Source organism: Nipponia nippon, unplaced genomic scaffold, assembly GCF_047370975.1.
Source record: "Nipponia nippon isolate SJK-2023a ecotype South Korea unplaced genomic scaffold, ASM4737097v1 scaffold_2, whole genome shotgun sequence".
Classification (NCBI taxonomy): domain Eukaryota; kingdom Metazoa; phylum Chordata; class Aves; order Pelecaniformes; family Threskiornithidae; genus Nipponia; species Nipponia nippon.
Genome location: NW_028262336.1, coordinates 2,963,541 through 2,978,018, shown reverse-complemented (window position 1 = coordinate 2,978,018; position 14,478 = coordinate 2,963,541). Strand labels below are relative to the sequence as shown.

Genomic DNA, 14,478 nt, shown 5'->3' with positions numbered 1-14,478 from the left:
TTTGCATCTGCATATAGAATGACTAAGACTGTTTGGGGGATAAGTTATTTTGTCTCTTCCGTGATTTTGTCCGATTTGTTTTGAAAATGGGTAGTATTTGGTATATATTATATGCTTTAAACTTCTTTTATTATTCCAAAGTATCTGTGAGGATCACCATAAGAAGCTTTGTAGTCAGCCTGGCAGAGGCTTCTGGATTTTTTCCCGCTGGATTTTGGTTTAGGTTTTGGTCTTCTAGGGTGCTGAGTTTTTTGAGGCTTTTGGGTTGTTTTTTAGATTCAGCAAATTTTACAATAATTTTCTGTGTATGTCTGTCAGCCTGTCACTTTAGTCTATTGTTTCTATAACAAGGTTTCCAAAGTCTTAGGATCGATCTGTACCTTAATCAGTATTAGCCTGTAAACACGTGTGTGAAGCCATAGAAAAGGGCTGACGTTTGCTCTCGTAGGTCCAGTATGCTGTAGTCAGGGTCTTGGAAACGGGATACAGAGTGGTTATCTTCTAAAAAGTCTGCAGCCTGAGGAGCCAGGCTCAGCTGATGTTGTGCAATATTGCAGTATTTCCTCCGTAACTTCTATACAATTTGTATCAGTTTATATCAGTTACAATATACAATTTATATCAGTTTTTCTCTTGTCAGTTATGGCTGTACTGTTATGCCGTCTGCAGCAGTGCTGTATGCGTAGCACATTGGAATTTTTTGGACTGGATGAGTGAATGTGACCATTAGGTTTCCTTCCCATGTGGTGAGGTGGGAGATTTCTGTTTTTATCATTGGCTCCTTTTTTCTTGGGTCTATTGGGTCTGAAGCCCACATGGGGATGTGAATTAAGTGATGATGGCCTAGAAGACGATCACTGCAGTTTTCAAAGGCAGTGGTTCATAGACCTCCAAGGAAAGAGAGAAGCAACCTGGTTGCTTGATCTAGAAAAATATTGAAGAAAAGGCACAAAATGATTCAAACGCATGGCAGGGTACTGCAGAGAGGAAGGGAATAATCTGCTGTCCATGTCTGCTGAGAAAAGGACAGGATGTAATGGGCATAAATTACTAAGGCAGAGGCACAACTTCAGGGACACGGTAGGGGATTCATTTTGATCACAAGGGTGGTTAACCGCAGAAATAGATTCTCTGAGGAGGTTATTGCGTCTCTGGCAGGTTTTCAGAACAGCTCATACTCTGCACCGCATTCCCTTTGCCATGCCTCTCCATATTGCAGAGCGGATGATTTCTCGTAAACTTCCTTGCCCAACAGCCAGCCAAACCAACACTTACCTGATCCACTGGGCATGTTACAGCAGCCATGGGACCACACTTCACGAGGCCCCTAAAGTGCCACGGCTTTTCACAGCTAGGCTTTCATAGCAGATGGAAAAGCTTGAATTTTTTTTTATTTATTTCTCAGTGAGGGGATTATGGTGTTGGTTCTGCTTGTTCCCCAGAACACGTTCATATTTTATATTCGGTCCACAGTAAATAAAAAATAGAAGGGCCAACCTCTCAGCTGAGCATCATGGCCATCAGGGGCTCAGCTTCCAGGGGAGACATTTTCCTCATTGTACCTTGTGGCCACAGGTGCAGAAGGCGTGGATGGATGTAGTCGGTCCTCTTAGACTGATTTGTGTCTACAGCTTATGGCCTTCAGCTTTCTGCTGCGTGCTACAATCACCAGACTGCAAAAAGCCAGCAGAGCTGTTGTCATTTAGACCGAATCATAATCTTTGTCGGATCTAACCACTGGTTTCTCTCAGAGGTTTAAGTGGAGTTCAAGTGTGTGTCTGCCTGAATCTGGTCACAACAGAGCTTGCAATGCCCTGTGTCTCTAGAAAAAGCAGTGGGGGGAGGTTGTCTAAAGACTGAGGTGCCTTGTGAAATAGCACGTCTGATGGCCAGGAAAGGCCTGGGAAGAAATGGAGAAGAGCCTTGCATGGATGCATGTGAGCTGCTGGTGCCTAAATTCGAACTCCGTTGGGCTAGATAGAGTTCATGTTTTGTTTTTCCTTGGAGTACATTTTCTGTCAGGTTCTAGTAGGATGTTAGGATCCTCTTGCTTTCTTACAGGAAGCTGGAAATATTCCTTATTTTTAAAACAACCAACTAAATGAAAATTTTGTTCTTCTTACGTTCACTGAATGTCTAGTCAAGTTTTAATTTAAATGATGATTTGATTCCAAGTTAAGCTAATTTCACACTGTACTCTAGGCATGTTGAATTTGGAGGGTGTGTTTTGCACTGCATGCTCAACTTTAGCATTTTTCTGCTTGCTAGTAATCGCTTCAGATCGACATAAAATGTTTTTCTACATCTGAAATAATAGTTTTTGAAACATTTTAGGAAGTGGAACACACCGTTGGGTGGTTCCTGGTACTTCTGTGGCAGAATGGAATAGGTGGTGGGCTGTTGTGTGTAGAGAGCTAGGGGAGAGTACAGGAATATTCTGAGATTGTTCGAGTTATGTGATAATAGCTGTTCCAAAGGGTTTTCTTAAAGCAAGGCTTTTCTAACTACACTTCAGTTACACAAGCAGAGGATCTATCAGAGGGGAAAAAACCTGTCCTTTAAAATGCTTTCACTTGCTTCGTTATCACATTAACCATTTTGACTTTGTTATTGAATGACCCAAGGGTTTTATTCTATAATGCCTTTTGTCTCCTCCGTATTCTTGGGTACTTCCCATGTGAAAGTTACACAACATACCATTCTTCCCAAACCATCAACGTTATGAAAGACGCTTCAGCAGAATGGATATTTTAGGTTGGGATTTAAGTTCTAGAGAATTGTGATGTCTTTGATTAAAAAACATATGTCCAAACTTATAACCTACATCCAAATTGAGCTCTTAGCAAGCTGAATGTGAAGACAGTTTGCTTGTGTAAGTAGAGGGAAGTGACTCATACAACTGAATATGGAAGTTTGATAGATTACTTGCTGTAAAGATTTCTCGCTTTTTTGTCTTTCTATAAAAATGCTTATTTCTACTTCATTTTCAATATGAGGGATAGTTCTGCCCTAACAGTTCCCTTCTGTTTTTAAAACATGCTGAACTAAAACCTAAGCCTGAACTTTTCCATATTCTGGAAATATCAAAATAAAGGTCCAAGTCTGGTGACTTGAATCTGTTTTCTCTTTCAGGCCTTTATTTGCCATCATTTACGTCAGTCTTGTATAATTCCCTGAAGCCATTTAGGTTGCACTGCTGGAACTGTAGCAACTTCAGGACAATACATTTCAGAACTTTTCCCAGGGAGGGTCAAGCATCCCACAGGCGTGAGCTCCGTGTCAGCGCAGCCGTAGCCACCCTGGTTTGAATGCTCTGCAAGCAGTATATTCACAGGCTTTTCAACATGGTTTTAGGGAAACTTATTTGAGTTGATCCAGTAGGAAATCATTCACAGGAAAATTCCAGATTATTATCGCATTGTTTGTGCTTGAGACAACTTGTGCTGCTTTCTAGTGAATTGCTTTATGTGGAATGCAGCTTTAGAGGGTGCTATTAAAATGTGTCTGAAGATGTTTTTAGCCAAGTAACCGTGCAGTGTTCTTAAACGTGTGAAAACCCTGCAGCGTTACCTCCTGCCCCTTTCTCCTCTGTGTTGCTGAAGCATTGCCGTCAGTAATTTGGTTCGGTCTCTGTGTCTCTATGATGCTACTGTGTGCAAATTCATGTTTGAAGCCTAATTCCTTTACTGTATGTTTACGCTGGCATTCAGAGCTTTGCATGCTTTCCCGACTATATGATTTTAAAAGTGACAGATTCTCTTAAAATTTTAAGATGATGATCCTTAAACTGGCAAATGTTTTAATAGTTTCATTAGCTTCTGTTAGATCTGATATTTGGGATTAAAACTTTTAGAAATCTCCAAGTGAGGAGAATATAAACCATTGAACTTTGTTTCTAGAATAATGCAATTTCCATATTAAAAAAGGTTGATTTTTGTATATGTTTTATAAGCAGGTCAATTACTCGGTATGTTAAAACCAGGAAAGGACCTGTAAATAGCATCCAAGACACTGACAGCCAATTGCAAAACTCTCCAGTAATGAATATAAACATTTGCAGTGAAAATGTTGATCTTGGTCACTGGTAGTTTTCTTCCGTTCCTCATAACAAGTGATACTTTTACTTTAACAATTCCTAACTTCAAGAAGAAAAGGACTTTATGCTTCTGTGTTAGTGCTAAATCCATTATTTTAGAATAATCACAATGACAATTTCTTGGAAGAGATGTGAGGATATGTTCCCCTTACAAAGCCTTTGCTGCAGCTGAGAACAGAGAAGTCAGGACATTCCCCTGAAGATGCGCAAGTCAGTGGCATAAATATTTTCATTAGTAGCTTCTCTCCTTTTTATTTTAATTCCATGGGAAAGTTTTATTTCCACTCAACAAAAGGAAGTTAAAAAAAAAAAAAAGTCTCTGCAAGTGCTCTGTAAAGGTGACAGTTGAAATACATAGAATCCTTTACTCAAATTATCTTTTTAAATTCTCAGAAAACCCCCAAACCCTAAATTAAATCTCTCCTAGACACCAGTGCACTGCAGCCCGACAGCTCTGTCGTGCAAGAAAAGAGCTAGGACAATAACTGCTCAGGGCTGCTTTCGTACGAATGTCATGATGACGGTTGGCTCAACTGTTCTTGTCCTTTTGCAATGCATGCGATTTTGTGGCAGTAGGTTACATTTCCAGACGGGCAATGCTTCAGCAATTACATGGAATCAGTACATTCTCACACGACGAGCGTCACTATACTGCTCACACATGGATGAACAAAGGTAAGACTCAAAAACACTGGCTTCGTTTTTATCCTAGCATGTGAGATGAAGTGTCCTGTGTGTTTCTGTCAGTGAGGCGGGCAGCAAGTTAGAGGTTTTGCACTTGCTTTTCTATTTGTATGCTGCTGCTTATAGCTGGAATTTAACAATCAGTCCAGTGTTATGGAGGAAGTTGGTTCCTGAGTGTCCACCTGCATCTCGCTAACCCAAACCATGCGTAGGACAGGGCTAAATGAAAACATTTTGAAGAAAGCAGGACTACTTTTAGGAGAGTAGCGGTATTTATACTGTGTGGCCTTAACCCATGGAATGCAGCTTTTTTAAATGCTCTGAGTGCAGATAATACTTTTGCTCAGAGCTGCTCATAGTCTAACAGCCTGAATAGCAGCATCTCCCAAATGGTAGTCACTCGTTAGCTCTCAGGGAACACTGGACCCCTCTGACAGTGCTCTCAGCTCCGCTGCTGCTAGCTGCAGGAACAGCCGGGAGACCTATTTGGAAAAAAGAAGAGCCAAGAAATCCAGGTCTGGAAGAGGAAGAGGAGGAAAAAGGACTGGCTGGGTGGGAGCCGAGGGATGCTGGGAGTTGGATACGTGCCTCTCAGAGGAAAGGGAATACTGGGCTCCCTCAAAGCAGGAGGCAATTTAGAGGCAGGAGCACATGTATGAGGAAGTGTCATACAGCAGGATGTTCTGCAGCGGAGGAGAAGCGGGAAAGAGAACTGGGGAGCAGAAAAGTATCTGCCTTTCACATATGAACGTCCTGTCCCCTTACTGAAGCAGGGAGTCCAAAGAAACTTTGTTTGACCTAGGTGACAGGGAGTACCTGGAAGTGGTCCTGGTTCAGACTCATGCAGAAAGATGTGGTAGCTGACCTTCTTGCTACACCCGTCATGCAGTGTGAGAAAAGGAAAACAAAAAAGAAAACCCAGAATATGGCGGTCAGGTTAAGGATTGCTACAGCTTGGCAGTGTTCATACAGGACAACTTTTAGAAGATGGGACGTCATTTTAAAACATAGCAATCGTGCTAGGAAAGGATATGGCGAGTTTTTTAAACTTCCCAAAGAAAGTGCTTTTATGTTTCTCTAGGACACAATGGGGTGGTTTCTAAATAGAGAATTTGGGGTATAATCTCTTTGAGAAAGGAGTCCTGGGGAATAGGCCTAAACTAAATTTTATCCCAAAATCTAGGAAGAGGAGAGATTTCTACCTTGCTTTGGAACTAGCCGATAAAGTCACATAGTGATTGCAGCCTTTCATAGGTTTTGGTTTGCTGTTCAGATATGTTTAAGGACATCGAATTTTGACATGTGTCATGCTGGTCTTTAGAATTTCAGTTTGAGCAGTGTATTTAATAGAAAATGGCACAGTATGTTCCCAAAAGTGTCCCAAAGATTATATCTGTTAGTGTCAGTTCTGTGAAGATGTATTAGTTAACTGTACTGCACAGGAGTGAGGAACATTTCTTGTTAATTTAGGGAGGGAGAAAGCTTGATGACACATGCAAATGGCACATCATATATTTTAAGTTCCGTGTATGTCGCCTACACTAACTGCATTTGTCCTTTCAACATCTTTCTCGGTTTGAGCACCACCGTATTTGGATTTTATGTGACTGTGATATTAATACACCTGTTAGAGAGAAAATGAATTACATAATGACATTTTTTAAAAATTAGATACCCTTTGGGGAAAAAAAAAAAAAAATATATATATATATATATATGTGGAGCCCTGATGATCTCTGCCTTGAAATTGCTGTCTTCCCCTTCTTTACCCGGCAGCTGTCACTGTGCTTAGGAAGGAGCTGGGCCAACCAGTCCACTGCAGAAGGACAAAGTGCTTGGGGTTATGGGAGACACTAATTCTCAAGGTATTAGAAGCTGTGCTTGCACATGAATAAACAATCCCAGTTTTATGCAGATATATTTAGCAGTACTGAGCCAGAACTAGAGAGCTACAACAGTGCCTACATGAAGAAGGTGAAATGGGGTGAGGAAAAGGCAGTGCTCGGAAGTCAAGTAGAGGTACGTTTCTCGGCCGTGAGAGTGGGACTGCAGCGCCAGGGACGGCTATCCTGTGACGCTCCCGTCTGACAAGTTACGGATGCCCCCAAAAAACAGAGGCTGAGCCAAGGGTGAAAGAGCAGCAGGAGAATCTGCCCCCATCCCTGTGTGCCAGCTTTTAAGGTAGCATATGTGGTAACGCTTGCTGTGGTTCCAGTAGTGCTTTGCCGTGGTTCTCTCCAGTCTTTCCCAGGTAGTTGCTGTGAAGACGACAATTTCAGCAGTTTGCACCGAGTCATCTGGGTAGGGGAATACAACGCTGCAGCACGTGGTCTGAGGAAGAGATTCACCAGCAAAACTGCTGCTTCTGCTGGAGAGCAGGAACCATATACACAACATGAGGATTAGCCCAGTTTTTAGTTGGAGTACTTGAGAAAGTCCTTTTCTAATTTTATTCTTCAACCGTGGCAGAAAGCGTTCCTCTTTTTAGACATTTCTACTGGCTCTGAAGAGACAGCTCTCTCTTCTGAGCTATAAGAAGAATAATTTCATACCAGACACAGACCTACTTCATAATGATAGGTTCAGAAGGGAGCCTTTTAATCTCTGGTCCAGTAGCTTCAACTATTTCTCCATCTCCAGAACCTCCTGGTCCTCTAGTTGTTACTGTTGCAGAAGAGCATGTGAGGTTTCCAATGATCTAGCCCTATCTTTGACTCCAGGTTGGTAGATGGCAGCACTGGCACAAATTGTTTTGCAAAGACTGTGCTAGCAGCCAGCCCTACTCTCTTCTTCCCTCTGGCTCCTTTACTCTTCAGTAGCTTTCTCGCCTCAGTCTGCTTTATAGGCTCCACGTGTTGCCACCGACAGCTCCTGCCAATGCCAGGAGCTCCCTTGCGCAGCTCCGTGCTTGCTGCCTGGCACCAGGCAAAGCAAGACAGGGATCCTTAGCCCTACAGCAGTCAGACCCGGTTCGTTGCCATTTCTCCCTGAAGAGCTCAGAGAGTGTCTCCGTACCCGTGCATTTGCAGTGAGGACAGTACAGCTCTGTCTCCAGCTGGCTCTCGCTGTTGCCTGCTAAAGTTTAGGTGGAAAAATGAACGTTGCCGGCTCACTATGCCGTTGTCGCCAAGGGCACAGAGCAGGTTTCTCACTTCGCTCCCTGGGAAGCCAGAGTTGATTTGTACCCTGAGACGTTTTGGATGCTGGGATCAGTTTAGTAACGGGTGTCTTTTCCCCAGAGAGCAATTATTAATACCTTGACAATAAACGCTGGCAGTGAACGCAGTGCTAGAATGTCCTAGCGATGAAACAAGAGCAGAGCAAAGGACACATGCTCTGAAGCTGGTAATGGCGTCTCCTTCGTGTCCTGCAGCATGAGATACATGGATTAATTTTAAATGCATTGGTAACATATGGGTCTAAAATTATTTCATGCTATTTAGAACAAGTCCTTTGAGCTAAGGCTGTTGTAAATTCTAATTAGTCTATGCTAATCTCCATAATAAGCAGCTATTTCTAATGCAGATCTAACTGATGAGGTCTGACAGCAGTTTCCACACTTATTTATACACTGGCAGCAAGCTGGTATCGTGCTAGTATCAGAATGTTTGCTCAGGTTATGAAAACTCTGTATTTTCTGTACTCTACAGGGAGTTTGTATTTGCTGCAGGCTTGTGCCTGTTCTAGGATTGCCAACTTATGCCTGTTTGCTTGTATTTGTCTATGCAGAAAATAGGGAAAACTCCTTCAGCCGTTCCCGAAGCTCCAGCGTGTCCAGTATCGACAGGGACTCAAAGGAGGCAATCACGGCTTTGTACTTCATGGAGTCCTTTGCCCGAAAGAACGACTCTGCTGTCTCCCCCTGTCTCTGGGTCGGAACGGGCCTTGGTATGGTCTTAATCCTCTCCCTTAATCTGCCCGCTAGTGACGATTTACGGCAGTCAGAGCCAGTCATGGTGTCGCCAAGTGGTAAGAGTGCAGCTCTTTTCCTGTTTTTTATCTGTCTTGGTACAACGGGGGGAATATAACGGCATGATTTTATATGGCCTTTTGGGCAGAAATTTCTCAGTACGTGTATCAAGCCATGGTCGCTCACTACATAGTGGGCACAGAGGTAAAGAAAGATGCTTGTGAGAGACCCGCAGCTTCGTGGACTGAGTCACTTTGGTTGTGTTATTTCTGAAGATTACCTTGCGTCGTGGGCAAAGTTACATGTTTCCTGTGAGGAAAGGGAAATTAGCAGCGTTCCTTCATATTGTGAAATTACAGTCGTGTGTACGGCTCTGATGCAGTCCTGTCTGGGATGCTGTGAACAGTTTGGCTGTCTTACCTATCAGAAAGCTGCAGCGAAGCAGAAGGTGGTTCAGGAAAGGAAACAAAAATGTTGGCAGGTTGATGTACCAGGAGAGATCCTTGGCTGAATGAGTGACAGATGGTGTAGCAGAGAGAACAGAGGGCTGAGAGAGGTCAGGTCCAAGGAGAGGCAGTGTGCGCTTAGTATGTTTAAAGTAAAATAATGACAAAAGTCAGAGGTTGCAAAGGAACAGAGGTTTCCCACCCCTGGTTTGCTTAGAAGAACAATGCTGGAAGGTCACCCAACTAAGGAGAGAAATTTTACTCCTGGGGAATAAATACCTTACTAGTATAATGCAGAGATAAACAACAAGCTATCTTTATGGTATTCGATAGCATGTATTATATAGATTATTTGATATAGGCTGCCTGAGACCTTTTCAGTACTGGCAGCGTGTTTGTTCACTTTCTTGTGTGGTCCGGAAGAACTGAGCAAGGAAGACCTGAGCAAGGAAGACCTGTCACCTTTGCTAGATCAGCCCGTTTGCTCTGTTTACAAAAGCTGAATGTCAGCTATGCTGCACGCGTTCACAGTACTGACAACCAGTTTAATTGTGGTGCCAGTGCCAGTGAGAGGAAATTATATTTTGCAGGCACAGTTCTGACACTGAAAGGAGCCGTGCTGACCTTCGCGTGCTTGGACTGCATGGGGACGTTGACACATCCACCGTACGAAGTATGGAGGGACCCACACAGTGCTGACGATGGTGAAAAAACAAGAAAAAGGAAACTTGTCATGCATTCCCCTTCCTCCTCCCAGGATATGGGTGATCATCAATTTGCAGTCATTTGTTCAGAAAAACAAGCCAAAGTCTTCTCATTGCCTTCCCAAACATGTCTTTATGTCCACAACATCACCGAAACGTCCTTTTTATTGCGAGCAGATGTGGTCACCCTCTGTAACAGCGTCTGTCTGGCGTGCTTTTGTGCCAATGGGCACATCATGACACTGAGGTACTTATCTAACTAATCGTGTGGCAAAACTAAGCAAAGAGGTGGCACGGTGCCGTCACGTTCCGCTTGTGTTTGCTCCAGAGTGTCTGATGCTCTGCATTAACTCCCCGGTGGGCGCATTTAATGCCCTGCCTTGCCCACTGCCGTACCTATTCCTTGGCCTGCCTCACCATGGGAAGTTAAGGCAGCCGCACAGCAAAGCAAACTCCTTTATTTCATCGTGATCCCCACCCATGGCAATTGATGGCTCTTGATTTTTAACTATCATAAAAGAAAACGCTGATAATTTTGCTCAGTTATGGTAAGTCAGGTATAGAGGAGTATAGAAAAAGCCAGGCGTAGAAAGGGTACTGTTTATCCAGTGTGAAGCAGCAAGTCCCACTCTTGCCGTTTCGGAAGATTTTCTGCTCAGAGCACCTGGTTTCCCTTCCGTGTCATCTCCACCATTGAGCTGACTGCAGTGGCCCTGTAGTCCTGCTCTCGCCCTGCTGCACCCCCTTTTCCCCAGCCAGGCCATTTAAATTTTGGAAAGTGCTGTCCAAAACGGTGAACCAGGAGAAGGTGGAGGACAGCAAAGGCGATGCTGGAGCCTTTGTCTGTAGGGTGCAAGCAGGGCCCTGCCGTGCCATTTCCCGCAGCTGCCCATGCGGTAACTGGGGGCAGGCCTTACCCTGCAAACTGCCCAGCCACGTGGCACGAGCCATGCTGTGTCACACGCAGATCCCAAATCCCGACAGCAGCAGAAGCCTAAGGGTCGTTGCGGCAAGGCAGCTGAAATTTCTCCGTGCAGGGAGGCAAAGCATGACGGGAAGGCAGCGTGTTTATGGCAGAATTTTTCAGCTTAGAGCTGCACTTTAACTATCCCAGTTATGAAAAGCATGAACTTAAATGTTGGTTTAAAATGCAGCCGCAGAGCAGGCGTACCACATGTGGCAACCGGTGGCTAACCTAGGTTTCTGCTTCTCTTCAGCTTGCCCAGCCTTCGCCCACTGCTGGACATCAACTATTTGCCTGTAACAGACATGCGGATAGCGCGGACCTTTTGTTTCACTAACGAAGGGCAAGCTTTGTATCTCAGCTCTCCCACAGAGATCCAGCGCCTGACGTACAGCCAGGAGATGTGCGACAATCTGCAGGTAGGGCTCACAGAATCATGGAATTGTTAAGGTTGGAAAAGACCCTTAAGGTCATCGAGTCCAACCGTTAACCCAGCACTGCCAAGTCCACCACTAAACCATGTCCTCGAGCACCACGTCTACCCGGCTTTTAAATACCTCCAGGCTCAAACCCTTACTTTGGTGCCTTTGTGCTTGTGCAGGCGGGCGGGCGGCCCGACTCGTCAGATGTCAATTGCCACGTGTTTATGGCTAGATTTTAGTATTTGAAGCAAAGTCTGTGCTGCGGGAGCGGGACAGACGTGTGCCTCTCCATCTGCCCTGGCTGAATGCCAAAGCAGCAGAGAGAGGTCAGCAGCTCTGGTGCTGGTTGGACTTTTTCATGACACCGTCACCTTGCTCCTGTGCCCTAACGCCGGGCCCGGGCCTACAGCCCGCCTGCGTGCAATTGCGATCTCTGCTGGCTCCGTACAAAGGCAGATTTGTGCCCAAATGGGACTCTTTACAGCCTGCTGCTCTCAAAGTCCTACCGTATGAAAGACCAACTGTTAAAAATGACTGAAGGGAAAGAAGGGGACGCTACAAATGGATAACAGCTACAGCAGTTGGTACCAGCATGCGTCCAACCACACAGCAACTGCCTCGGTGAAAATATGAATTCCTTCCCGTATTTTTATCATTTTTTTATTTTAACTCTAAAAATATCTTAATACCTACAGCTTTCAGTAGATAGGTGGGAGCATGAGACGAACCAGTGTGGATAGTATCAAAAAATAAGCTCTGTTTTAATGTATTTTTTTAATTATTTACCATTGTTTTTACTCCAGTAATTGGTACTCCCCTTCTTCCACATGAGGAAAGCATCTCCCATTGTACATTACAATACAGTAGTTATAGAAATGGTCTAATTAAAATAATTTATTTTGAGCAAAAGGTCTTTACAATGTTGGATTTGGGCTCAGGTTTTGGTTTTTTTTTTTACAATGAAAATGCAAATTAAAATGTCATTTACTGAAGAGGAGGAATTGTGAGAGGTTACAGGGAGAAACATGAGTAATAAAAGGGGAAAAAAAAGAGGGGGAATAAGTTCTAGGTTATATAATTAGCAGTGAACTAGGATAGAAATGTGAAAGCAATGGTCCCGCCAGCACTCGTTATGCCCCAGAGGATAACGTGCTGAGCTGCTCAACTCGCATCACAGCACTGCCTGTCTCCGGTCTGAAAAAGCACTGTAAGGAGCGAGCACTGCACACAAGCTTTTGCACGTCAGAGAGGAGATTATTTTGCAGGGAACCAATTTTAAAATGATCAAAAGGTTTGATCAATGTATCTTAGAATATAGTGAGAGGCTGTTGCAAGCTAGATGGTTTTTATTAACCTTAATAGCATCATACGACAACCAACCAAAGGGAAACGCAGCCCTGGCTTCGCTGTACTGCTGGACTGTGGCTGCTGCTATCTTGGCTTTTATGCAAAGAGGACAGTAAAAGGCTTGCACGGTCATTATGTGTGGACAAAAAGCAGATGACCCAGTATCACCTGCTACCTAGGAAAACAAAGCCAGGCTGCATGGGAGCCTCCAGTTAGGCTCGAAGGGCTGCAGTAATTTTTCTCCCCGGAGCTGGTGACTGCGCAGAGGAGCAGTAAGTGTGAGTCACAGCGCTGCCCTAGCGCTCGGCCTCCCAGGAGCCGCGTGCTTTGTGCAGCACAACAGCTGCCTCTGCCTGTTGAGGCTTGGATGAGCAAACACAGAGCCGAGCAACAGGGCAGCAACTGTTCTCGGTGCGCACAGCCTCACTGGTGTCAAACACTAATGGGGCTGCACGCTTTATCGGTTTGTTCCAGAGAGCCCACTTTTCCTACTACTGCTGCAAATAGATCTGAGCCTGAGATTTGCTTGGGTTGACTGCTCCAAGACTGGGCACCATGACAGTGCCTTCAACAGCCATGCTTATTTAGCATTACTGATGGCACTGCCAACATGCACAGTAACAGGGTGGGTTGTATGGAAGGTGATGGGATTTTGTTAAAAAAAACAAAACAAACTAAAACAAAAAAACAACAAAAAAAAACCCACCGCAAAAACCAACCACCAAACTCTCTGAACTGCTAGCAAGCACTGAACTCAAGGTATGGTATAAAGAGAAAACAGAGAGTGACTGCCCCGCTTGCCTAGATAATCACTGAAGCCAAACATGTAATTCACAACAAATTGTTTATTCAATTACAGTGTCGTCTCTGCTGTTTCTAAGAAAAATGTGATCTTATCACTGGTATTTTCACTCTGTATTGCTTACAAATTTTTTTTCTCTGTGGTACTGAAGCTAAGACTGGGCAGTGACAAACCAAGCCCCTTTGAAAGCATGAGTGAATCTAGTTAGCTCAAGTATTTGCCTGTCATGAAACACAAATGTTACGTACGCGCTACTGTTCACACAACAGACTCTTTTAAAACTAGTTGATTAGCTCCAATGCATCTGGCTCATTAATGCGAATAAAGAAAACACCTAGAACTGCTTTCACCTTGCTAATTTTTCACATAGACCTTTGTCTGACTTTGCTAGGACATGCTTGGGGATTTGTTTACTCCAGTGGAAACACCAGAAGCCCAAAACAGAGGCTTTCTCAAAGGACTTTTTGGAGGAAGCGGACAAGCTTTTGACAGAGAGGAGCTTTGTAAGTAATTTATTGGGTGGGTTTTTGGTTTTTTTTTTTTCAGAAATTAATTCCTGGGGTCCCCTACCCTTGTCATCTAGGAATGGAGTGGTACGCAAGATTTAGATCACTGATGAAAAAATAAAGATGACATTGTGAAGAAAGGGGAGGGTCCTCAGTTGCCTTCCCATGATTCCTTCACCTTGGCAGCTTCTTTTGAGCGACTGGGGTAGATTGCTGCTGCTGCACGGAGCAAAATCTTCCACACATGCCATCTGCACATCAAGTGGCATCGCTGCTGCAAGGCTGCAGCTCGAGGACGAAAAGCACTGACAGAGCCACGGCCAGGAACTTATTTCTGTCCGTTTGTCCATTTCTTCTTTGCAGTTGGCGAGGCCACAGCAGGAAAAGCCTCTCGCAGTCTTGCCCAGCACATCCCTGGATCCGGCGGAATTGAAGGCGTGAGAGGAGCCGCAGGAGGAGTCATTGGGGACTTGACTCGTGCACGCATTGCCCTTGATGAGAGAGGACAGAAACTGGGAGAGCTGGACGAAAAGACGGCGAGCATGATGGCCAGCGCAGAGGCGTTTTCCAAACACGCACACGAGGTAGGGGCCCTGG

At 44.4% G+C, this 14,478-nt stretch overlaps 1 protein-coding gene across 11 annotated transcripts in view; it reads left to right on the top strand.

The window, feature by feature from the left end:
* STXBP5L (syntaxin binding protein 5L) overlaps window positions 1-14,478 on the top strand; it is a 207,158-nt gene that overhangs the window by 189,442 nt on the left and 3,238 nt on the right. For 6 of the 11 annotated variants that reach the window (XM_087756444.1, XM_087756441.1, XM_087756439.1 and 3 more), the window contains 5 exons: window positions 8,510-8,749; window positions 9,727-10,087; window positions 11,058-11,223; window positions 13,767-13,878; window positions 14,245-14,465. In XM_087756444.1, coding sequence (XP_087612570.1) covers window positions 8,510-8,749; window positions 9,727-10,087; window positions 11,058-11,223; window positions 13,767-13,878; window positions 14,245-14,465 — 1,100 coding nt within the window. Of the gene's footprint in view, window positions 1-4,672; window positions 4,772-8,509; window positions 8,750-9,726; window positions 10,088-11,057; window positions 11,224-13,766; window positions 13,879-14,244; window positions 14,466-14,478 lie in introns of all 11 variants that reach the window. The other 5 variants (XM_087756440.1, XM_087756438.1, XM_087756437.1 and 2 more) reach the window with 1 other exon arrangement.